This window comes from Alligator sinensis, unplaced genomic scaffold (genome assembly GCF_000455745.1).
Source record: "Alligator sinensis unplaced genomic scaffold, ASM45574v1 scaffold487_1, whole genome shotgun sequence".
In the NCBI taxonomy this organism is placed as follows: Eukaryota; Metazoa; Chordata; order Crocodylia; family Alligatoridae; genus Alligator; species Alligator sinensis.
In genome coordinates, this window is record NW_005842301.1 from 1,626,490 (window position 1) to 1,652,812 (window position 26,323).

The 26,323-nt window shown below is 44.5% G+C and overlaps 2 protein-coding genes and 1 non-coding gene across 8 annotated transcripts in view; 2 read left to right on the plus strand and 1 right to left on the minus strand.

Moving 5' to 3' along the window:
* The window catches only part of STAB1 (stabilin 1), a 231,239-nt gene extending 210,390 nt beyond the window's left edge, over nucleotides 1–20,849 (plus strand). For all 6 annotated transcript variants that reach the window (XM_025209654.1, XM_025209653.1, XM_025209656.1 and 3 more), the window contains 7 exons: nucleotides 9,713–9,819; nucleotides 10,147–10,266; nucleotides 10,869–11,015; nucleotides 11,160–11,285; nucleotides 16,490–16,636; nucleotides 17,582–17,686; nucleotides 19,959–20,849. In XM_025209654.1, coding sequence (XP_025065439.1) covers nucleotides 9,713–9,819; nucleotides 10,147–10,266; nucleotides 10,869–11,015; nucleotides 11,160–11,285; nucleotides 16,490–16,636; nucleotides 17,582–17,686; nucleotides 19,959–20,009 — 803 coding nt within the window. In that variant the 3' untranslated portion in view covers nucleotides 20,010–20,849. The remainder of the gene's footprint in view (nucleotides 1–9,712; nucleotides 9,820–10,146; nucleotides 10,267–10,868; nucleotides 11,016–11,159; nucleotides 11,286–16,489; nucleotides 16,637–17,581; nucleotides 17,687–19,958) is intronic.
* LOC112551035 lies at nucleotides 6,495–6,660 on the plus strand. Its single transcript, XR_003095144.1, has one exon. It is a non-coding gene; the product is annotated as a U1 spliceosomal RNA (small nuclear RNA).
* A 39-nt stretch (nucleotides 20,850–20,888) lies between the features above and the next one.
* LOC102382078 (5'-nucleotidase domain-containing protein 2-like) overlaps nucleotides 20,889–26,323 on the minus strand; it is a gene marked incomplete at its 5' end in the record, with an annotated part of 19,212 nt that continues 13,777 nt past the window's right edge. The window contains 2 exons of the mRNA XM_006028274.3: nucleotides 20,889–24,579; nucleotides 25,806–25,870. Of these exons, the coding sequence (XP_006028336.2) occupies nucleotides 24,318–24,579; nucleotides 25,806–25,870 (327 nt within the window). The remainder of the gene's footprint in view (nucleotides 24,580–25,805; nucleotides 25,871–26,323) is intronic.

A 26,323-nucleotide genomic window follows, 5' to 3' on the forward strand; every position in this document is an offset into this window, starting at 1 on the left:
TAATGTAATGAACTGGCAGTTGCCATGCCCATTGAGTCTTCAGAGGCCCACATTTCCTCAAAATTACAGCTGCATGAAATGGGTGATATAGGTTGCTTTCTCTTCTCCTGCTGTTACTGCTTTGCATACTATGCTTACATATTTTTCATAGACAAACAATCCCAGATCCAGCAGCCCTCATCCCCCGCATCTCTCTTGCTTTGTACAGTTCACATCTAGCCAACCTTTCTCTGTTGGCATTCCAGAAAACAAATATTTCCCTCTGTTTTTGCTATTTGCCACCATGTCAGTGAGAATACAATTCCTGTGTATAGAATAATCGGCAGTAGCACAGCCTTAAGCACCGCCACATTTCTGGCAAAGGTCAGTGTCCTTCCAGACCATAACCAAAGTATTTGCCATATCCTTGCCATCACCTTTTCCCATGCTGTATTACCTTTTCCTTTGGTGTCCATTGGGATCCCTAGCCCTCTGAAGGTGTGTCTACATGAGTTGCTTTACTCAAGATTAGAGCAAATTACTGTGCAGTAAGCATCACTGTCTACACATGCAGATGCTTACTGCACATGATTTTGCTCTAATTGCAAGTAAATTTGCTACCTGTAAATACAAGTATCAAATTTACTTGTGATTACTTATTATGCCATATGGAGACAATGTCCCCATGCTCTGACAGCAAGGAGCTCCCAGCCCCTGCTGCCCAGTTGCTGGGAACAGGCTAACAGTTGGAAGTCGCTTATCTCATCCCCGTATAGATTTTAAAAATCCTTAGATACTCATTAATTTGGACTTCATTGAACCCCCAAATCCATGTTTTTCCGTGATTAAAATGAAACACCACTATAGATATATGTATATATGTATGTATCAATTTAACACAATATTATATTGATATATTTACAATTTTAAAGCAATTTGAAGCCTACCAATGCCTCAATCATTAGAATAAAATGCATTCTAAATACCTGTATATATTGGCATTTGATTTTGGCTTTTTATATTATCATAGAAAATCAGAGCTCCCCCTGCCACCTTCCCTTACTAGGATGTGGGTCTGGCTGCAGCTGTCCCGTGCTACTTTGTAGTGCTAAGTAATTCTGATATGCTGATGCTCTGCCCCTGCCCATGCAATTGGCCCTCACTCACAAGCCTCCCCATCCCTGCCAGTGCCCTTCACTCCCAACCCATAGCCCCCTGGCCCTGCTGGTGCTCCTCATTCCTGACACACAGCCCTCCTGCCCCACTTTGTGCCCCTCACTCCCAACCTGTAGACCCCAGTCACCACTGTTGCCCCTCACTCCTGACCCACAACCCCCTGCCCCTGCCAGTGCCCCTTACTCCTGATCTGAAGCCCTCTGCCCCCCTCAGCCCTGCCAACCCACAGTCCATCAGCCCCTGGGCTATGCTGGTGTCCCTCACTCCCAACCTGCAGCCTCTTGTCCCTGCTGGTGACCCTCACTCCTGACCCATAGCCCCCTGGCCTTGCTGATGTCCCTCGCTCTCAACTCTCAGTCCCTCACCCTCCCTGGTGCCCCTCACTCCCTAGCCATAGCCCCCCCCCCCCCAAACCCTGCCAGTGCTCCTCACTCCTGACCTGCAGCCCTCTGCCCTCCCCACACCCAAACCTGCCAGAGAGACCTGCCCCAGCTGCCCCTGCCTTGCCCAGCCCCATGCAGACTACAGGATGGTGGTTTGCAGGGACAGGGAAGGGGGTGGCCTGCACCATGGGGTGCATGCAGTGTGCCTCATGCAGAACCATAGGCAGTGGCTGGGTCACCACTCGCTGCCCCACATGGGCTGGAGCTGGGGCATGTTGGGGAGGACCAGTGCTGGACTCCATAGCAGCAGTGTAAAACAGAGGGCAGCTCTGGCCCAGGTCATGCTGCAGTCAGCAGGAGAAGGGTGAGGGGCCTCCAGGCCCTGTCCCACCCAGGCTTGGACAGCTCCAACTCGTGTGGGTGGCAGCAGAGTGAGTTTGGCCCTGGCGTGTGCTGGAGGAAGGAGGAAGGGACCGCAGCTGGGCAGGGGCTGCCATGATGCACCAGGTGGCCTGGCCACAGCACCCCTTCTCCAGGCAGCATCTCCCAGGCTTCTCCAGGTGCCTCCAGGCAGGCCCTGCTGGCAACAATGTGGAGCTGGGCTTGGCAACAGCACTCAGTGCTCCCTTAGACCTGCCCTGGCTCACCACAGCCCTGGCACCCACACACCTTCCCCCAACACCAAGCAGGCACCTGCCCCCCATCACACAACCATCCTGTCCACACACTACTGCCACCACCCCCCCCACATATCCCACACCCCCTCCCCCACAGTCCCTTGGATAGTCCCCAGCTCTGGCCCTCCACGCCCCTCCCCGCATAGACTTGCATGCATTCAGCTTGCAGAGCTGCTCCCTGCACCCTTCTTGGCTGTATGCTGGCCATGTGTGCGTGTGCATGTGCACACACATGGCACTCCCTGCCTCCAGTCACCCTTGCCCTGCTCCCCCCAGCCCCAAGCAGTTCTTTGCATGTTAGAAGGCTGCCAGCCTGCATGGGGGAACTTGCTGTTTCCCGTGGTTTTCTCCTTTAGAGAGGAAAATCCATGTTTTTCTCTTTCATAAATTTAATAGAGTTTAGGGTCAGAAGGGACCTATTATATCATCGAGTCTGACCCCCTGCCCTGGGCAGGAAAAACTGCTGGGTTCAGATGATTCCAGCCAGGTGTTTGTCCAATCTCCTCTTAAATACCTCCAAGGAAGGGGACAGCACCACCTCCCTTGGAAGCACATTCCATATTTTGGCAACCCTCACAGTAAAGATTTTTTTCCTCATATCCAATCTAAATTTGCTCTCCTTCAGTTTGTGGCCATTGTTTCTAGTTACCCCGACAGGTGCCCTGGTAAACATTGTATCCCCTATATCCTACCCCTTGCCTCCCCATGAGTTTGTAGACGGCCACAAAATCACCTCTCAGCCTCCTCTTGTGAAGGCTGAAGAGATTCAGATCCCTCAATCAGTCCTAATAGCGTTTTTCCTGTAGGCCTTTAACCAGATGGGTGGCCCTCCTCTGAACCCTTTCCAAGTTATCCACATCCCGCTTGAAGTGTGGCACCCAAAACTGGACGCAGTACTCCACCTGCAGCCTAACCAATGCCACATAGAGGGGAAGTATCACCTCCCTAGACCTGTTTGTGATGCACCTACTTATGCAAGAAACAGTGCAGTTAGCTTTTAATTATTACTTCATCACACTAGCGACTCATGTTCATCTTGGAGTCAACTACGACTCCGAGATCCCTTTCCGCAGTTGTGCTACTTAGAATGGCTATAGGAGTGTTGATGATTCTTCCTCCCTAGGTGCAATACATGGCACTTATCTTTGTTAAACTGTATCCTATTCTGTTCTGCCCATTTCCCCAGCCTGTCTAAATCCACCTGGATTCGCTCCCTGCCCTCTAATTTGTTTACCATCCCCCCATAGTTTGGTGTCATCTCCAAACTTGGATTTAGTGCTTTCTGGTGAGAGAGCAAAGGGTCATTTTGTATAGATCACATAGCTGTCATGGCCAGTGGCCATCTGGATTTTGACCAGGGAGACTCAGAAGTGACTGTGCTCTTGAAGACACCCACAGTCCTATCTAGGGGTGGTGGACTCTAAGGTTGTCCTAACTCTTGGGCAGAAAATAGCGTCTCTCCTTACACACCTACACCCAGCTTTTCAAAGTGCTTGGTGCACACCCCCAGGTAGATTACTCACCTCACCAGATATTCAAAAGAATTCAAATCCCATTTTTACATGAGACAGAATAGCCATAGTCTCTGTGGTGGTCACTGTTCAGAATCAGAGCTGCTTGGTGCTGGTGGTTTTTAGAAGCATGGTGCTAGCTGCAGGTGCTGGTCACTGGAGTATTCTGTGTTTAATGAATCTTGTTTTAGATGATCAGTGCTTAGGGTTGGATGGAATATATTACACAATGGGATGGGAGGATGCATAGCTTTTGCTGCAGGTAGGGAATGCTTGTGTTTTGTTCAGAAACTGTCCAAATTAGTGGCTTTTTGTATAAAGGTCTTCAGAGAGAGACCTGTACATACATTTCTCCTTCCCTCCTAGGCTTCTGGCATCCATGTTCAACCCTTACTTTGCCCATCATGTGTTCATGCAACTGAAAGAAAATAATTTTAAAATTTTAGGCACTCCCCCAAAACAACTTACTAGAGGATTATGGTTTGGCAGTGGTTGAAGGGAAAGGTCCACACAAGCCAGGCATATTCAGTAGAGGCCAACAGGTAGGTTGATCATGTTTACAGCAGTAATCTCAAGATCCTGCTATGTAAAGTTTAGCAGTGTTCATGCATTATTCCCTTGTAGTGGCTGCTTTCTGCTTTATTGTTGGCAATACCCTAGTGCAGATGGGTTGCTTTGCAGATCAAATCCCTCTGTGCGCCATCACCATGAGGGAAGAGGTGCTTTGGGAAAGACTGCAAATTTGTGCTTGCCTGCTACTGGTGTGTATGTGCTTCCCAGTCCTTAACAGGCACCACTGACTAGAAATGAGAAAAATCTGCATTTTTCTGCAGTAAAGAGAAAACCCAAATTCCTGGCTATAACTGTGTTTGTTTTCCTCTCTTGGATGTGGGACAGTTTATCTCTGATCACTCTAATTGCTTTGGAGATCCTTCTACCTAGTAATGTGCATACTTGGTCTTCATGTATTATCTTCTGGAGGGTTTTTCTCATCCTCAAAGCCAGCATTTTAGCCATTAGTTTATAGACCATGTTAAGGAGTGTAATCAGTCTCCAGTTTTTCAGGAGTTCCTTCTCCCCTTTCTTGAAGAGTAAGATCATAACACCTCCTGTAAAATCTTTCCCTGACTCTCGTTTCTGCTATTTCCTCAAAATGTCCACTGTATCCTTCTTTACCCATGCTCAAAACTTTTCATAAAATCCCATAAGCTATCTGTCTGCTCCTGGTGATCTCCCTCTTTTAGAGGTTTTAAACACTCCTCCACTTCTTTTAAGCTTATCTTTTCTTCCATCTCCTTTGCTTCATCCTCTTCTACTATCTCTTCAATCTCTTCCAAGAAATCCTTCACTGTCTTCCTGTCTATTTCCTTCTGGTATAGCTCTTTGTAAAATCTTCAGCATTTCACCATGGCTTGAAATGCTGTTGACTCCAGAGCCACTCTTCATTTTCTCCCACCCAAGGTGCTTGTGCTAAGAACATTTTCACTCTTGTCTTTCTTTTAAAACAGGTTTCTAACTCTTGCCTTCTTTCTTCTAGCTCTTCTCATGCCTGTCTTAATTCTACAGTTTCCTTTAGCAGCACCTGCTCTCTCTCTCTCTCTCTCTCTCTCTCTCTCTCTCTATATATATATATATAAAATCTCACAGTACTTCTACCAAAACTGTCCTGTGGCCGCTATGACTCACCTGACAGTCCAAAATATATCATTGCCATTCCAGCATAAACATTCCTGTCACAATATCCACACCGTGCACCTGCACTCCCATGTATCCATGTGCTCATGTGACCATCACCATTACTTTTACCCGTCACATAGACACACAACTTTTTCCTTATACCCTAAGCTTGCCCACTCCCCATTGCCCTCTCCCCTACCCCTACCTCTCTCTATTTCTTTCCCCATTCTTTTAGTCATCACTGTTGTCACTGTCCATCACTTTCTTCTCTCTTATCACCACCGCTGCCATTGTTACCATCATGATTATTGTCATTACTTTCTTCAGGAGTCCCACATCTGAACAATCTGTGCCAGCCCATCCTCTTCCAGATGATCCATCTTTCACTGTTTTCTTGCATCTCATTCAGTCCCATTTTGATGCAACAAGGCTAGGTCCATCTGAATAAGATGTATGATAGTGCCCATTAAGTGTAGTCCCCCTCACTGTTGACTCTTTCAAGTCATGTTGAGTCACTACATCACATACACATACAGCCACTACTTCACTTCCTCTTCAATCCCACGGCTGGGTTTGCGCCTTTTTTTCCCATTTCCAATTATTCCTATTTTTCACCAGCCTTAAATGCCTAGCCAACATCATGAAATGGCCCCCTGAACAGTTCACGCAGAATCCCTCTGTTGCCTGTTCTCTTACCCTGGTACATATGATTAGCGTGGCCTGCCCTCCATGAGGTGAAGCTGGATCAGGTTGCTCTGCACCACTTCTGCATATAAATTTTTGGAGCATCCCAGAGTTAGTGATGAGAACACCCAGTTCTAGTCTTGAGTGGGGGCTAATTAGTACATGGCTCCTTTGGGGGAGAGGGTATCTGGAGTCCACACATGCTGAGCAGTGCTGAGCTGTGGGATCACCATGGCTTGAAATGCTGTTGACTCTGATGAGGCCCAGCCCAATGAACTATGTGGTAAATCATAAGGCTTTGGCTTTGGACTAATAGCGTGCAGAAGGTGCCTAAGTGCTGTTTAAAAGTGTGTTTATGGAGTACTGTGCTAAAATTCACAACAGTTTCAAAGAAGATAACTAAGTGTATGGGTACCTGGCAGGGGAGACACCATGATCACAAAAGTGGTTTTTGCAGGGTGAGGTTCATGCCTTGCACTCTGGGCAGGCTGACTGCTGTGAGTTTCCCCAAATGCAGGAAACAAAACTGCACAATTTTGTGGCAATGGAGGACTGCTTTCTTGCTTTCCCACTGGCTTGCATCTTGACCTTTTGGCTAGAAACAAGTGAAGCTAAGGGGCCTGGGGCTTGCACGTAGGATGCCTACCATGGATTTGGGGAGTATCTGAAGCCCCAGACCAATGGGTCTGTATGGCAGGATACTTGCCCAGTTGTAGAACAACACAGACTTGAATGATTAATTTAAAATTTATCAAAAAATCCATTAGCAATAGGCTAATGGAAGGCAGCATTCTAATAGATAGCCAACATGACTTTGTTGCAGGCAGCTCATTCCTGACCAACCTCATTTCCATCTATGATCAGGTAACATGCCACCTGGATAAGGGAGATGAGGTTGATATCATTTACTTGGATTTCAAGAAAAGCCTTTGACTTGGTCTCCCACAACATGCTCATGATAAAATTGGGGAACTGCGCCCTCGATAACCCAACGGTCTGGTGGATAGGAAACTGGCTCCAAGGCAAGACCCAGAGTAATAATAGATGGAACTGAGTCAACATGGCACTTGGTGACCAGTGGCGCCCCTTAGGGTTCAGTACTCAGACCAGTGCTTTTTAACATATTCATTAATGATTTGGATTTGGGTGTTAAAAGTGGACTGGCAAAGTTTGCAGATGGTGCCAAATTATGGAAGACTGAGGTCACGCTGGAGGATAGGCTGGGGATACAGGCTGACCTGGACAGGCTCGCAAGATGGGCAAATCAAAACCTGATGTTCAACACTGAAAAGTGTAAGGTGCGCCACCTGGGGAGAAATAACCCACAACATACTTACAGGCTTGGTAGTGCTACACTTACTAGCACCACAACTGAAAGAGACCTGAGAGTCTTGATAGACCATAGTATGAACATGAGCCACCAATGCGATACCATAGCCAGCAAAGCAAACAAAACAGTGGTATGCATCTACAATACATCTGAAACAAGACTAAAGATGTCATCTTCCCGCTTTACTTGGCCTTGGTGAGGCTGCAGCTAGAGTATTGTGTCCAGTTCTGGGCACCACACTTCAGGAAAGATGTGGAGAAGCTTGAGCGTCCAAAGAAGGGTTACATATACAGTTAGAGGTATAGAGAGCAGGCCATACGATGAGAGGCTGAGAGATATGGGTCTGTTCAGCCTGAAGAAGAGAAGACTCAGAAGGGACTTCGTGGCAGCTGATAAGTATATAAGAGGTGCATATTAAGGCCTGGGAGAACATATGTCCACCAGGACTCCCCAGAGGAAGACTAGGACTAATGGTCATAAACTGCTAGAAAACCACTTTGGATTAGACATAAGGAATAACTTCTTTACAACGCGAGTGTCCAGGATCTGGGATAGATTCCCCCCAGAGGTTGTACAATCACCAACTCTGGATATCTTCAAAAAACCATCTGGACGCTCACTTTACTGGGTTCATCTGACCCCAGCAGTCTTTCCTGCCCACATGCAGGGGGGCTGGACCTGATGATATCGAGAGGTCCCTTTCAGTCCCTAACATCTATGAATCTACGATTGAGCTCTGCTCTCTTGAAATTTGGATTTGGGAAATTTGGGATTTGCTCAAGTGAATTTGGAACTGATTTGGCCTTTGAAATGAAGTTTGTGTGTATAATATATGTAAATTACTTTTCAAGGTTATTGTTTTCAAATTTGCTCCTCACTTCCATGTGCTTAGGGAGAGCAGCAACTGTCAGTAAGGGGAGGGGGAAAGGGCTTCCAGGGGAAAAAGTTGGGTGGAAGCAGAGAACAAAGGGGCTACCTGACACCCCCCCCCCCCCCCCGATTTATTTTTCATGAGGTAGCAGTGGGAGAGGGACAAATTCAAGGTGAACCTCCAATAATTAGATTCTATGAAAATGAACCTCCAATAATTAGATTCTAGAAAATTATAACAAATTTATAAATGTTTCATATATAGAATCTAATTATTGGGGGGTCATCTAATCAAGTAAACATGGTATTTATAAATTATACACTTTATTTGGAAATGTAGTATGTATCAATTAAACGTTAATTTAAACATTGAAAACACAGTAGATTTCAAAGTGCTCCACAATATGAATAAATTAGACCCTCTGTACCTGGAGATTGTGCTGGTAGATGACATGCTCTGGTGGTTGTTATTACAGATGGAAAACTAAGGGTACAAATGTTGGAACAGTTTACAATCATTACAATGTATCAGCTGCTTTTTACTAACTACCCATGGGCACACCCTAACCTCACAGTGGGCGCATGTACACATGATGCTACATTGCTGTAGCAATGCCCTTTGGCAGTGTAGCATCAGTGGGCACAAACCATGATGCTCCAGCTGTTACTGCAGCAACATGTTCCCTCTGTATAGTGCATTGCTATGGTGACATAGCAGCTAAAAATAACTGTACTGCTGGCATAATGCATGACGGGCTTTTACTGTGCCTTCATTTACTACTTTCAAAAGGAAGTACTAAATGATGGCGCAGTAACAATGGCACTGTAGGGGCACATGTACACATGCCCAGTAAGTGGAAGGTAATCCATTTCTGCTTAGCCCTCAGGGAGAGAGGAATGATTTTCCACAGGTTATATTCCATTTACCGTAGGGCAAAGGTAAGCCCCTGGGTGGTTACTGTGGAGCAACTGATGTGTGGTTAGGCCCCATTACCTTTCTGATTCACAGTAAATTGTTCAGATGTCTATACCCTGAAGCACCGGGGGCATAAGTGATGCACCCCAAAGTTACTGAGCCTGTCAAAGTCATCGATTTCTTGATGATGAGTCCAGTGCTCTATCCCAGCAGTTCCCAACCTGTGGTACAGGTACCACCAGTGGTACACAGACAACCTGTCAGTAGTACACATTAACAGATTTATTATAATTACTTTACATGACAAAAAATTGCTGGTGGTACTTAAGGTTGTATTGTTTTAAATTGGTGGTGCGCAATCTGTCAGTTTGGGAACCACTGCTATATCCATTAGACTATTAATGCCTCCCACATGTATAGACATTATCTTAAATAGTTAAATGTTTGCTTTGTTTTATGAAGAGCTCATCCCCAGATTCAGTCACTGTAACATCTCTCTTGCTTTGCAGATGTGATGTGTAGCTGTCAAGATGGGTTCATTGGGGATGGTTACTTCTGCAGTGGAAATCTTTTGGCTGTACTGGCAGAACATGAAAACTTTTCAACCTTCTACTCTGTAAGCAATACTGCCATTTTCCCTCTGAAGCAGAAGCTGGGTAGGGATGAGGCATGCTTCTCTGCAAGCTGTTGGCAAGGCAAAAAACAATAATAATGGCGGAATGGGAGGCCCCACATCCCGAAGTTTTGAAGGAAAAAACCTTGAAATAAAAGGAGAGGTTGTGAAAACTCTTAAGTCCATACTGAGCATTAGAATCCAATTATAAATGTGAGGAAATGTTTCTACTGTTGTAACAAAGGCTGAGAACAATCTTTTTGACGTGTTAATTATTTTTGACAAACCCATAGCTTTCAGCTGGCACTCAGGGTCTGTCCTCTTTTTCAGATGTTACTGGATTTTGCCAATATCACTCAAGATGGGCTTGACTTTCTCAACTTTCTTTCCAATGACACCACATATAAAACGGTCTTCATACCCTTGAATTCTGGATTTGGAGACAATATGGTAAGAAATTTTGAATGAATGCTTAATTTGAATACTGACCAAGCAGAATTATTTGTTTTAATGCAGTCTTAAGTGACCAAATCATGAACTGGGACCCTGCTGTGCTAGATACTATACTGACACTGAATCTAAAGTAGTTGGTGCATCATTCTAATGCAGAAATGAGATGACATCATTTGTTCAGAGCATTAGAACAAAACGCCTTCTTTAGGACACGTAATTCAAGAACTGCCAACTTGCTTTATGTTTCTAAGGGTATATAAAGCCAGAATTATAGACCTAGCATGTACACCCAATGTGTTGGGATCTTCTGTACACTGGACACCAACTCTTTTTCACTGATGCTGGGACAGTGTGCTACTAAAATGTTCTGCTTAATAAAAGAGCACTCCTGTGGCCTGTAAATGCACAGTCATTGTTGTCTGTCTCTGTTGCATCAGCTCATTCAACATAGTCTTGAAGCAAGAAGTCAGAATTACAGTTGAGTGAACTTGATCAGATAAAATAAGATCCAGCTTGAGCTCTTTCCTCAAGTCTATGGCAGAACCACATCTGATTCTGATTTTACTTTGCCATCATGAAACGTTTTTTTGTTTCGTCAGACATTAACATGGGAAGAGCTGAAGCTGCATGTCTCTATGAGCAATATCTTTCTCTTGAGCTTCAATCTCACAGACAGTACAGTTATACCTTCCTGCTCAGGATACAACCTTTCCATTGCAGAATCTGAGAATAGAACACAGCTCACTGTAAGTACCTATAAACCTTGGGCAGATTTTTATTACCTTTTGCCAAGTCTATGTAATTGATATTTTTTCCTGTCCAGAAGGTCCTCCTACTAAAAGAAATTACATTTTACTCCTCAGTCTTAATGATGGCTTTTCTTGCACTAGGGTTCCAGACTGGCTAATAATACCTTGATCGTAGAGTGGGACATTCTGGCCTACAATGGAATAATTCATGCCATTGAGAGACCTCTCCAGATAACTCATCCTACTCTTCCTTTACATGTGGATCAGGCAAGTTGCTTGCTAATTCAGTTGAGTAAAAATGAGAATTTAAGAATTCATGTCTGTTTCAGTTCCCGTAGTAAAAGAGTAGCACCTGCTCCATTTTAATGCAAGATCCCTGCTTTACTATGGCAGGTAATGGCCTGTGATTGTATGACAGGATTTATTATATAGTTTTAGTACTAGGTTAGACAAGGATTTGTATGAGACAATTTGAATAGAAATTATCCTGCCTCAAGCAGGGGCTAGGACTAGATCAAGAATGTTCAACCTTCAATCCACAGGCCAAATGCAGCCCATGGGGCACCCCACAGGTCTTGAAATTTGGTAGCAAGGGAGTGATGGCCATTAATATAGCCACCCTCCCCTGTGCCAAATTCCCAAATCTCAAGTCCCACATGGCTGGTTGGGGCTGGGCTATCTTCCCCTGTGAGACTGGGCCATGCCCTATGCCCCATTTCTGGATCAGGGCTGGGTCACAGCCCCTTTCTTCTCCTTCCATGGGGCCAGGTTGGGGCCTGGCCAAGCTCCTTTCCCCTGCATGGCTGCATTGGAACCAGTTTGCCACCCTACCCTCTTCCATGCAGCCAGATGGTGCCCGGTGTGCCTGCCGGGTGCTAGATCAGCAACACCAGCTTGATCTGACCCATGGACAATCTGGATACTGCCAATCCAGCTTACCAGGCAAAAAACTTGAGCACTACTGGACTAGGTGACTTCCAGAGGTCTTTCTAGGCCTACTTTTCTATGATTTTTCTAAGAGACAAAGCTACCTTGGATCTAATTTTAGCTACTAGCCAGGACATTAAAGAAATAGTAGTTGTGGGAAACAACCTGAGATCAAGATGCTCACAAATTGATTCAATTTAAACTACCAGTAAGTTGCAGGAGGGACAAGTGTAGGTGTAAAATAAAGGTCTTGGACTTCAGAAAGATTTACTTTGAGAAACAAAGTTAATTAAATAAGGAGTGGGCAGAGGGAGAAAATATTACCGGGGGCGGGGGCTGAGTATGAACACACACACATCGCCCAGGAGGTAAGTTTGTGGAGGGGAAGGGATGTGTGGGAAGGGGGGTAGATTGAGGCCCCCCACAGTGAGGGAGGGAGTGGGGCAGGGGTTGGGGTGAATGGGGTCCTGAGGCCGGGGCGAGTCATGAGATGGTCGAAGCATGGACGGCTCATCCAGGGGCACAGGGGGAATACCACCACTGCATGCACCCTGGGAGAGGCATGGGGGGCACATTCCACCCTGGATTTGTGCATAGGGGGAGGCAAGCTGTCCGCTGTGCACTGGGCTCTGTGCCCTGCTGCTGCTGCCTCAAGAGCCATGCAACACTGTGCCTGCTGCAGCAGGGCGGGCAGGGGATGTGGTGCAGCCCAGCACATGGTGTCATGCGGTTCTTGAGGCACCTGCAGTGGAGCACAGAGCCCCAGCCTGCAGCAGGCAGCCCGCCTCTGCCCTGCACGCAAATCCAGGGGGCACATGCCCCTCATGCCTCCCCCAGGATATGTACAGCAGTGGGAACTCCCCCGCACCCCTGGACGAGCTGCCCAGGCTCCCACCATCCTGCTACCCACCCCAGGGCCCCAGTTACCCCTGCCCCTGTCTCTACCCCAGTTTCCCCCACTGTGGGAGCCTCAATCTGCCCCCTGCCCACACACACCCCTTCCCAAACTTGCCTGCTCTGGTGGGCAGTGCTTAGGATGACCATGTTTTCAGTTGCAAAAAAGAGGATACCTGTCATGTGGGAGAGAGGGAATGATGGGGGGGGGCAGTGATATGGCAGTGTCCTGCCCCTGCCCGTTCTGTTGCCCCTTGACTTACTGCAAAGCTGAGAGTGGAATAGAGAATAGTTTAACCTTAAATAAAATCTGGGAACCATGCTTTGCTATAGTTTGTGCTTGACTCCATGAATCTTACATTCCTGCCTGCGTAATGCTAGATCTTTTAGAGGAGTGGAAAAGACCTGTTTGTGGTCCTCTGCTGAAAGTTGGGCTTGCTTGCAGCTAAGCAGAAACCAAGGACAGGGAAGGGGAAGAGGGGGGAAGGGTGCTAGAAGAGCTGCTCTGATATTGACATCTAGATCCTGGTTTGATTCCCCTGCCCTCTGATTGCTTTCCCGGCTCTCCCTGGGGGACACAGGCCCCCCACTCTGCGTGTGGGGTTTCAGCAAGCTGCTGCTGCAGCCTGAGGTCAGCAGTAGCCAGTTGGCGCAGCCTGGGCCAAATGTCGGGAAGACTGCAGTGTTGCCGCTGGCCCCAGCCTGCAGCAGCAGCCTGCTGAAACCTGGTGCGCAGATCCGGGGACCTATGCTCCCTGGGAAGAGCTGGGGGAATTGAGCCAGGGGCTGGGGAAGTGAACCGGGGGCTGAGGAATTGAACCGGGAGCTAGGGAATCGAACAGGGAGCTGGGGGAATGTTCAAGTCCCTGAACATTCCCCCAGTTCCCGGTTGGATTCCTCAGCTCCCTGATCTTTGCCCCAGCTCTCTGATAGCTTCCCCCAGGTCTTCCGGGGGGGTGCGGGCCCACGGATGATACGGGATGACAGCAGGCTGCCACTGCCAGCTGGGGATGGCGGCAGCTCTGGACTATTTCCACAACCAGCAGCAGCAGCCTGCTGAAACCCCGAGCGCAGATCTGGGGGCCGCGACCCCCAGGAAGAGCTGAGGGAATGATCAGAGTGTTGGTGAATCGAACCAGGAGCTCTAGCTGACAGGTGGATCCACCCCAGCTCCCAGACAGCGCGCAGTGCCCGGCCAAGCTGTGCTGCACCTGTGCCATTGGGCAGCTGCCACGCAGGTGCCAAGCGGGGGGACATGGTGATCCCTGCTGCCCCACTACCCCACGCTGCACAGGGTGGCTCTGCCATGAGCACCCAGAGGCCCCAGTCGCCGCTGCCAGAGCCAGTGAATGTGGGGCTTTTTTTGTTGTTAAAGCTCTGCACAACGGCTGTGGAGCATGCTGATGACAGCATGCTGTCACTGCTGCTGCCAGATGGGGCCAGTGCCAGTACCCGAGTCTGTCTGGCGCAGCCCGCACTGAGCACCAGGAAGAACCCAGTGCTGGCGCTGGCCCCAGCCGGTGGCAGCAGCTTTCTGTCATCCCACACAGAGGTCCGGAGACCTGCGCCCCCCGGGAGAGCTGTGGGGCTGTGCCAGACTCCTCCCAGGGGGAGCGGACCCCCGGCTCTGTGTGCGGGACAACAGTATCCTGCCAGCAAGTGATACAATTTTGTTTGAACAGTTTGAGGTGCAGTTTCACAAACCCCTGCACCTATCGCCTTGAAACTTGACAGGTTTCATGCCCTCAGAAGGGGCTACCATTCCTCCAATTTTCATCTGAATCAGGCAAGAAATGACAAAGTTATAGACATTTTCATGATTCCCCATTATAGCCTATGGGCAAAATGTCAAAACACGTTGAAACAGTTTCAAGGAAATGAAATGGAACAGTATTTTGAAACAGAGAAACGGAACACTGTCCCTTTGAAATAGTGAAATGGAAGTTGAAACGAAAGAGTGCTGTTTTGCACAGCCTTACTGTGTAGACCTATTTTTAACTGATTTTGGCATCTTCAAGGCTTTTAGATTGGACTTGTTCTTTTGAGGCTCTCACTTCCACAATCTTTTCCATCTGTCTAATACTGTGTGTGCGCATGTGCACCTGTATACATGTACATTTAACTTGATATCACATCTTTCCTACCTGAATCTTGCCAGCCCCTTTGAAAGTTTGCTATAGAAGATAAATTCATATTACAGCAGTGCGAACGATATGGTAGAAGGCAATTAGGAATAAGATTATAGTACTGATATATTTTGGGGCTTTATTAACCCATGCGAGTTTTGGAACCTTCAATTTAGACTTCAGCTGTTCACCACCCTCACAAATAGGGTAGTGGTGTCAGTGAACTATTGGTTTATGCTAACGTGGCAGCTCTTTTATGTTTTAATATAGCCTGAGGCTTGTGGTTCAGTAGAGATCAGGAGCGACTGCAGTATATAGAGCAAATTAGACACTGGCTAAATACAGACAATCAAAAAGCCCACGGCTGAATTGATTCAGTCTTTGCAAGTTAGTCTAAGCTGCAGAACTTGAACCAATAAGCAAATGAACAGATGTTCACTTTTGATTCAAGAAATGCAGCCACATGCCTGCAGTGCTAAAGCCAAAAGCCAGGGGGTGCTAGAACATGCCTACCAGCCACTGCTGAAGGGAAGAGAGAAGCCTTCCCAGGCTTCCCCTGCTCCCTGTTAGAGTTGAGGGGGTATGGCCAGGCTCCAGACTATGTTCTGCCTGGGTGGGGGTGGAGGGAGGTGCCTGCCAGGCTGAGGAGGGGGTGGGTAGGGAAAAAGGTAGTGGCACTGAATTCATAAAAGCTTGAACAAGAACAGTTCTTTCTCTGACGTGAGCATTAAACAGCTTGGCTGTGTGCTCACTTCCTCTCCCCGCTACCCCCAAGGTCTCTGGGATTTGGAGTCCACAATCACAACAGCGGGACTCTGCAGGGTTGCTCATCACTTCCTCTTCCTACTTCCAGGTGCCTCTGGGATTTGTAGTCCACAGTCCAGCCAGCAGTAAGTTTAGCAGGGCAGGGCAGGGCAGCTGCATACTCAGGGGAAAGGGAGTTTAACTCCCCTTCCTGGCCCCAGACTCCAGCTGGGTTTGGCTGGGGGGGTGGGGCAGTGAGGCCAGTGAGCCAGCCTCACTGCTCTAACTAGGGAGCAGAGGGATGGGGCCAGCCCTGCACACCACAGCCCAGCCCAGGGCTGCAAAGCATGATGGGACGCTAGGGGACTGTGATTCAACTTGAACCAGGAAGGGGTCTGGGACAGAAGTTTTGTAATCTGGTTTTACCTAAATCAGTTAAGTCTGATGCTACATCCAGTCAGGCTTATCTTACACTAGTTTCAGTTGCTTTGAAACTGGTTTATGTGCACTGAGCTTCTGTTCTGTTACAGGTTTAAACCAGTTTCTGATCACTTAAACTGGTGTATATGTAACTTCTGTCCCTAGCCCCTGTGTTAACTATGTATGGAGGACACCAATTAATTAGCTCTGTTGCATAAATGTTCTATTTTTTTTCCTATTCTGCCTGTGAACTACTAGCATCCTACGCATAAAACGTTATGGCCAGGCAATTTAACATATGAAATAAAAAATGAGAAAATTTATATTTTTAACAGAAAATTAAAATAAACTGTTTTCCAGATAACCAGTGCTGCAAAGTCATCTAACCCTGTGACTGTTGGAGTCACCTCAGTTGTTGTTATAGTCATGCTATTTTTAGCTATTGCTGGAGTGGCCTATTACTACCTCAAGATGAAACAACAAGGATTCCAATTCCATTATTTCAAGGTATGTAGCACACACAGTGTAACATGTAAATCTAGAGCAGCAGCAAACCAATTCTATTGTCATGTCAGCTGTGTCTGCGGGCAAGCTGGCACAGCAGCTAAACTGACTGTACATGGCTGTAAGAGTTGTACCTTCTGGAAACATTTTTAGGCCTGTAGCAAAGCCACTCTCCATAACAGTCAGGGGGTTGGTTGGACTTGATGATCTACTGAGGTCCCTTCCGACCCCCCAAAATCTATGTAATCTATAAATGTGGGAAGTCTTTAGACTAGCATAAATAAAGTTCTATTCAGATGATACAACATCATCTGCATTAATAGAGGCCATATACAAGGCAAAATTAGGCACCTAGGTTATCTGTCCAGGACCAGAGGAGAGTTTAGTGCCTCAAGAATGGCAAACAACAAAGACAATGAGCTAAGCAGGCAACAACTAGCCAATACTCTAAGCACAAATATGTGTCTTCCATCCTATGCCTATCACACCTTAGTTAGAGTGGGAGGAAGGCACATCCATCTACTTGGAATCTGTAGTGTGGAACTCTCTTCTGAAGGTAAGCACCTGTACCCCTTCTTTCAAATATGGCTGAGGTAATAGTGGTGCCATCCTCCTTTTCTGGGAGTAGCTTCCAGTTTCTTTTCTCAGGACTGTTTTATTCAGTGATTGCTTAATGCAGAATACATGAACAATGATGCCGGCATGAATCAAGCCTCTCAGGGAAATGTAAACTACCACCTAATTCCTGGGTCCATATCAGGTTTAGGTCTCAAGTCACCTTCTCCATATCAGGATTGGGGCATGGCAAGTTGTACAACATTAGCTATGGACAGATATTCATTAGTAGTACTACAGAATGCTACATAGAGCCTTTGGTGCTCAAAACTTCAGTAACTCACATCTAACAGAGTCGTAAGACTATACCTAAACTTGTATGTTTGCATACAGGCTGACATGGAGGAAGAACTATCTGAGCAAGAAGGGAGCCCGTCCTTGGTGTCCATCCCAAATCCTGTCTATGGAGCCCACAACTGCATTTATGAACCTTTTGATGTAAGAAATGGATCTTGAATTTTGTGGTTTGATGAAACATTTGGTAAACATGTAAAATGTTTTTCTTATTACTAATGCTGCTAGGAGTATCCCTGATTCCAGATGCAAAGTGCTTGGTGGATATTAAAGGGCTCCAGTGCTGCATATGAATCACTTAACAATCAAAAGCAGTAGTAAAAAAAACTGTGAACAGTTATGGAGATGCTACAAAGTGGTAAACATAATCCACAAAAACACTACCTAACCCTCTATCTGCATATAGCCTCCTTTTCCTCATCACAGGGCTACTTGTGCCATGTAGGAGGATATAGGTAGACAAGGTTCTTTGGGTAAATCTGATATCTTTCATTAGACCAACTCAAATAGTTGGAAAAAATTCTTTTTTGCAAGCTTTCAGGCACAAACACCCTTCGCCAGGCTGAGGAAGTATCTGCAGTTGATATGCTCTTCTTAGGTGGAATGAATATTAAGGAAGCCAGAGGCTGGTATACATGCAAGAAAGCTAGTCAGTGACAATGTAAATTAGAGTCAATGGGTGAGAGAGATGCGGGGGGCGGGGGGAGGGGAACGAATGTAGCCGGTAAACAGTGGAGAGGTACCTGAGGAGTCAGATGTTAGGCAAGTTATAATGTGTTATAAATCCAATGTTTAGTCCATCATTTTTTGTATCCAGGAGGTTGAAGAAGTGAAGCTTATAGTCTTGTCTGTGAAAGGTGTTTTGTAAATTCTCTTTGAGTATTAGAACTGAGAGATTGGAGAGAAAGTGGAAGTGGTTTTCATGTGAGAAATATGCCCCCACCGGTAATTGGTTATTTTTGTCTTTGATAGATTTCCGATGTGCGTTCATGCTGGAACACAGTTGTTGTTTGGTCTCTCCTACATATTTTCCATCAAGGCATTTGGTGCATTGGATGATATGTATTATATTTCTGGAGGTGCAGCTACAAGATCCAAGAATGCTGATGGTTCTGTTGTGGGGTGTAGTTAAGTGTGGAGGTGGTAGATGTGTTGGCAGGTTTTGCAGTTCTTGTTATGGCATGGTCTGGATACATTTGGTATGTTTTGGGCCATAGGAATTTTGCTTCTGGTGATGAGGTTATTGAGGTTCAGTGCTTGTTTAAAAGCTAGGATGGGTGGTCCTGGGAAGATCTCTTTAAGCATTGAGTCACCTTCTAGTATGGGTTGCAATTATTTAAGGATTTTCCATATAGGTTCCAGGGAGACGTGATATGTCATAACCAGTGGTATGAGATTTATGGGGGTTTTCCTTCTGTACTGCAGCATTCTTCACATGGTATCCAGGTGGCTCTTTCAAAAGTAGGGTCCACCACTCTGGAGGAGCGTCCTTGTTGAGCTGCCTTTGAGATTTGTGAGGTGACTATCTTGGGTGTTCTCAGTGCAAATTCAGTGGTATCAGAGGGCTTAGCTATATATTATAGCTTTCTTAGTGTCTTTAGGGCGATTGTTGGCTCTGTGCAGATGTGTGTTGGTCTGTGGGTTTCTTGTATATCGTAGTCTGTATTTTATCATTCTGGATAGTGATCATCTTGTCTAAAGGAGGAGATGTTGATGTTGGAGTATTCAAGAGAGAGTCTGATGGAGGGGTGATTATTGTTGAATTTCTGATGGAAATCAAATCAGAGACTGCAGGTTTTCAGTCCAAATGAATGACGAAGATGTCATCAATATATCTTAAATATAACTTCACTTTCAATAACCACTGCTTCCTCCAGTCCCACACTATGCCAACCTTTTTATAAGCCACCTGGAAGAATCCCTCAAGGACTGCACCATCAAACCCTTGCTATACTTAAATATATAAAAAAATTATATATATATATATATATATATAAAAAAAATTTGGACTGAAAACCTGCAATCTCCGACTGAATTTCTGATGGAAATCAACAATCATCACCCCTCCAGCACCAACATCTCCTTTTTAGATGAGATGGTAAAATACAGACCCCGCTATACAAGAAACCCACAGACCAACATAGATATCTGCTACAATTGCCAGAGCAATGTTAAGTAGCAAAAGTAGTATTTTACTACTCAACTAATGGAAGTTCACCTTTAGTGTCAAGAGATGGAAAACTCCCTTAACCCACTTCATAAACGAGTTATTTAAGAAACCCACCGTGGATTATACTAGACTCATAGCAAGCTAAGGCTGGCATCTAGTTATTCATTAAAGTTAGGATATTAACAGATGAGCTATTATCAAGTTAATGGCCCTCTGTTGAAACCTAGGTTTTTATATCTGTTGCAGGACTCTTTCAATGGGGAAGATTTCTCAGACAACCATAGAATTCTGGAGTGAAGTCACACAGCCAACCAAGCTGAAAGGAAAACCCCCAACCAGAGTGAAGCACTGTGACATTCTTGTTGCCAACAAGAACAATATAGAGTTTACATCCTTCAGGGGGTAAGGAGATGAAGTATAGAATAACAGAGGCTCTTCAGAAGAATATCTCATTAGCTAAGATACCTCATTAGAAAAGCCCCTCATTAAAAAGGAAGAGTAGAGCTGAATTCACCTTTGACAAATACAACTCTGTTGTTATGAATGGTATTGGTTTCTCAGATATAGCAGAGAACATTTCCATTGGACTAGCAAAAACTTGGTGCAAAGCTGACAGTTGGAAAAGTTATTTTGTGTTTTTAAGTCTGAAACTGCACTAGGGTCAGCTGTTGAGCCGAGTTGATGTTCAGCTGTCTAGGCTAGCTTTTTTTTTTTTTTTTTTTTTTTTTTTTTTTTTTTACACATGCACACAATAAAAGCAACTGTTCACTATAGTAGTGTGTATAAAAATATAGGAAGTAATACATAGCTGGCCATGATCTGACATAACTACATTAAACATGCATGTTTGGATTGTGTGGCCACTGCATCTTATATGCAAGGGAAATGTGTAGGTAGGGTGAGAATTTGTCAGAAAGCCTAACAATTCTGTGCCAAACTACTTTTTATTCATTTATTATGTTCAAGGAGATTTTATTAAGTAAGCCTGTGAACTGAAGTATGTGTGCATTATACTATTGTGCTGATTAGGATTTTGAGTTTGTAATAAATTGCACTTTAGAGGGAAAAAAAAAAATCTTGTCATTTTTTAATGCTAAGGATTAGAACTACAGCAGGTAATGGCAACCACAGCATAAGCCATGAAATGGTACAATAAGAAAGAACAGAAAGGCATTATCCCATACTGTGATACTTTTATTTACTTTCTGACTAACATTAATAAAATTGCTTGCTACAGTGAACTAGACAAATTATAACAAATTGTTTAGGTAACATCATTCCATTTCTCCAATGATTCACAGAACACACAACAGTAATTGCTACATAATGTTTCTGGAATGGCATTAAGATAGGAAAGGAGGCAGAGCGGCAGCATTTCCTGAATTAGGATTTTGCGTAACAGCATATATGCACTTGGGTTTCATATTTTAAGACCAAACTACATCCAGAGATTGAGACAGCATCTCTTGAAGACAACTGTGTAGTTTTAGCAAAGGCACCTATAGCATGACAGTTGTCAAATGGTACAAGTTGCTTCAATGACTCACAGTGGGAGCCACTTTGAAATACTGATTTGGGAAGTTAATTTATATTCAAATATGCTATAACAGAAGCAGACTTCCAGGAGTACCAGCTACAATCCAAGTGGATTAAGAAAAAATAAAATATGGCACACAGCAGTATTTTACTGTAAGACCAACAAACTGTATCTTATACTATGGTATTACAGTAAAATACCAGTAGCATTTAAGTGGATACATGACTGTCTAGCAAGTTATTGAGTTCTAAAGTAGCTTGTATAAAGCTATTTTTTCCTTCCTACTACAGCAGCAGTTGGCAAAGTTTTTGACCATTTGGTTGAAACAAGCCAGCTCAGGTCTGAGATGGGCCAGTACTTTTGACCTGACCACTGCTGCTTCTCCCCATTGCTTGGCTGCTTTGCAGGCAAAGTTCCCTACTGCCAAAACACTACAGAAGCCCCCCCAGCTCCACAGGCTGGATACAAAGACTCCAGAGGCTGGATCTGGCCTAAGGGCCATGTTGCTGACCTCTAGACTAGAGTACTACAAATAAAAAAGTAAAGTAAAATAAAAAGGAAACCATCTTACACATTCACTAGAAAAATTGCCCTGTTCATATACTAATGCTCTCTACAGATGTTACCAAATGTAATGGTTTCTACCCATTATCAGAAATATTCAAATTATTATATTTTAGGCACTGTACTCCTAGCTGCTATACCACCATTGTTTTATGGCATTGGAGTAATCCTACTGAAAGGTCTTGCTTATCCTAATATTTGTGTTTTGAGGGAATGTGTAGTTGGCATGCAAAACTCCCCCTATACAAAACTTAATTAGTAGTTCTTCCATAATTGCACATGAAGGCAGCTTCCATCCTTATCCATTCGTACTTAATAAGCAATAGAGCACTCTAAAAATTCTCTATATTCGGTCTAGAAGTAACTTTAAAAGCAACAAGACTCACTTCCCACATAGTTTTGCTTATCTTCTAATGTTCTCAGGCTGTCCATTTTATATGTTATAATGAAAAAAAAGCTAGTTTTTTAGGATGGAAGATGCCATTATTTCAAATGATAGTCACAGATATTTTGTTCATTGAAACATGCAATTTACAAATCTAGGAATAAACACTGTCTTTGGTGCATGATTGGCCCCAACAAAATGCAATTAATTGCTATAGGTTCAATAGACCTACCGTGATGCTGTAATGAGAGCCTGACCTTTCACTAAGTTCTACAAAAATAATACAGTATACAGACAATAAAGCTAAATCATACCATAATAAACACACTAGCTTTCCTTAATCCACAGGGTCATTTATAGGGCTGACTTATTCATCATTCCCCCATAAATGCATATTTAAGTTTTCACCTGATGGGTAGTAGGAGTTGCATGTCGGTTGGCACTTACTGGACTGCTGGTGTAGTCTCTTGCAGTCTTGCCATCAACTTAATACTACTGAAGCCATGCAGTATCCTTTTATTTTTTCCTTAAAATGGCAGAAATGTGGGGCAGGTGGACTGCTCAGCCTAACACAATCCTACTCCAGGGCTGGGACCTGGGCACTAGGGACCCATGTAGTGCTGGTCTGTCTGCTAATCTTGGTTTATATTTTTAAATACAACCAACTGCAAAAGAACACTGCTGTGTCCCCTACCCTGTATCAGCTCTTAAAAGACAAAACCTGTTTCCTCCCAGAATGACAGTGCAGTCCACCATTTTTAAGGAAGAAAGAAATCTTGGCCTGCTCCAAGAAGTTGCTCATTAGACTTCTAGTGAAGCCACCAACGGCTCCCTCTCTGCCAGAACTCCACTAGCTTGGTTGGGGAGGGCATACAAAATATTCCATCTTAAGGCAGCAGCATAGCGGTTGTTCTTTGTGTGGTAGATATCACTGTCCAATGTACCTAGTAGAAAAATTTGGCACAAAGTACCCCACATCAGCTGCACAACTGTCAATATCAGTGTTCTTATCTTCCAAAAAGAAAAGCTTATTTAAAAATATGAGATCAGCCAACCTAATACTGTGCTGATCACAAATGATGCATTGTTTTCTCCTCCATCCTTTCCCACTCCTGAATTAGAATAATCTCTTCAAAACAAATATACGAATAAACCAAGAACAACATTGGATCAGATTCTGATTCCGCATACAGTTTTATACTGGTAAAGCTTTGGTAAAGTTATTCCTACTATGTACTTGGCCAAGTGAGACCAAAATAAGGCCCAATTAGTACATTACAAGCATAAAACATTAGTTTATTAAAGAGTCTACATCTGTGTTGTATAATAAAACCTGTGTGACACTAATTTCTGCTTTAATAGATTTCTCTAGTTAAACTGGAAGTGTTTGTGCACACACTTCAAACATATATAGGATACTAGGAGATGACCAAAATATTAAATTGTTATAAGTAACTAATTCAACTTCAAGTACATTTTGAACTCTCCTGTTACAAGGCATGTCTAACTACCTAGATTAAGTGAAATTGCTGATTAAAAGCGAACAAACACATGATCTTTATATCAAACCTAAGCAGTGTACATAAGTCTTATGTGCTGTTCTTCACTGCTCACTTCTGTACTGTTTCTACAAAATGTGGAAAAACTAGGCCAGTGTGTGTCAGGTGGCCTAAAAAAGTTAGACACTAAAATCACTATTTAGGTACCTAATTAGAAGTTACTCAGCTTACAGAATCGCTGAATAAACCTCTCAAACATGCCACTGAGAATCAGGCCACTTCTAGTTAAGATGAGTAATTACAGTTTACATAGTTATGAAGGCAAATATAAACCTTCCCATGGTCAGAAATGTGTTTCACTTCTACCTAGAAGAATTTTGATAATGCTTTGCCAGTTACAAAGTAGTTAAATTCAAGCACCAAATATCTGTTACCCAGATAGATATCTGAAGTGCTGGAAGTGAAGGTACAGTGAGGATTAGGGAGAAAACACACAAACATACATGAACTTTATATCACTTATTATAGCAGTCAGTGAGAATCTGTAGTCACACAGCCTGACCCTTTGAACAAACTATAGCATAATGCTGTTGTAAATTCTAGCCGGAATACATTCCTCTTCATCGAATATGCACCATCTCCTCTAGAAAGGGGGTTTTCATACAGCCTGTACAGAGCTGATCCATCCAGAGTGGAGCCTCATGCTGCAGAGGGGTACGCCGGGGGTAAAAGGTAAAGTTCACATCATAATTCAGCAGGCAGCTGATGGATGCCATGTAGATATCTGAGAACCGGACCAGCCTTCGAGAGAAGTAGGTTGGGTTGTGGAAAGTTCGGAATATGCTCCCAAACTGGGGATTGAATAGGTTCTTTGTAAGTGACCTAGAAGAAAATGACTTGATTTGTAGAGGACTAACCTTTGGAAAGATCACTGACAACTTTCTATCTAGCCTGAAAATTCAAACTGAGGAAACATTTTGTTCAAAACTTTAAATAAAAGTACTACAAATACAGTTTTCAGGCAAGTACTTCTTTCACAGGATGTGAATGCAATGGAACAAGTAGCAAGATTATAACTGCCTTTCCACCCTGAGTGAAGACTGCTCAGCAATTATAGCGCTCCCTATCAGAGTAAGATTTACTGTCAGGGAGACAGTAGGCTAATATTCCAATTTCTTCAGATCACTTGAGCAGAAATCAAAACATGAATTCCTGTCTGCTAAAAAGGCTCCATCTCTGTGGGAAGAATTTGTGCATTTTCACTGCTGATACTTAGTGTATTATCATAACTTATCAGGCAAAATTCTGGCACTCACAATGTTTATTTGAGCATGAACTGGCAGATCAGCCCCTCTGGATAGAAAGTGCAGGTAATAGCGAAAAGGATCTGAGATTCATCATTTCATAACCCGAGTGAATTAACAGAATAACAGTGGATACCATGTTTGATAAATGCTATACCAGAGCTGTCCAACTGGTGGCCTGAAAGGAGTTAATTTGCAGCTCCCTGGCTCTCAACCTACCATTCCCCGATCCCCCAGGGCTCAGGCAAATTTCTCGGCTCCATCTCTGTCTTCTGGCTGTCATTTCCTGCCCCTGTCCCATGGGGTGGGGCAATGGGGGTCCAACATGAAGAATGAGGGCGAATCCAGGCCACAAAGGGGTGGAGACTGAGCCTGAACCCAACAGTGTGCCTGTAGTGTTGGAGGATGGGGGTGAGGGACTGAGGAGATGGGAGCAGTGGTAAGGGAATACACCTGCAAGGAGGCACATTGGAGGAGAGGCTTAAAGTTGAACAGCCCCGTTCTATGCTATGGACAACAGCTGCATGGCTCTATTAAAATTCATAGAAAACAAATCTTGCATCAAATTTTCTGGAAAGGTTATAGATCCCCAACAGCCTGATTTCTAAGACTACACTACTTCACAATTTAATATTCCCAGAAGCTGACAGAACACACTACTGTACCAACATTGAGATTTCAAGTTTCCATGTGCATAGGATCATCTTAATCAAAAAGCATACAAAAAATACAGAGAAACCTTAGTCTTAGTTTTCAAAAGAATATTCTGAGGAAGATGAATTTAAGCAAACTCATTAGACATACCTAATCTCCTGCCGCTCTTGCATCCATTCTAGCAGCACCTGCTTCGATTCTGCATCTTGATGCATCTGGAACACAAGTTAAATCCAAGATCTGACTTCCTAAACCCAAAATTAAAGTGCCTGAAACTAAGAGACAAAAAGGACTAGCAAATCCCATTGCATTTGTGAAACAAACTGTTAAAAATCAGCACAATTCCCTATTCTACCTATGATATATGGTCTAGGAACTGTACTGTAACAATTAGTTCTCTCATATCATGGTTTAAAAAATCCAAGTCAATGATTGTTGCTATCAGCTAATCCAGGGGTAGGCAACATTTTTTGGCCGGAGTGCCGAAAAACACCACAATGCCTACCTCGTAAGGTACCAGAGTGCCGGCATGGCAGAAAAACAAAATGAGGGCAAGGGGTACATGGCAGGATGCCCTGCTTGTGCCCCTTGCCCCCCACCCAAAGCCCCTGCCCCCAGCCCGGGCTCTGTGGCTGCCAGCAGCTACCCCAGCTCTGGGTAGCTGCTGA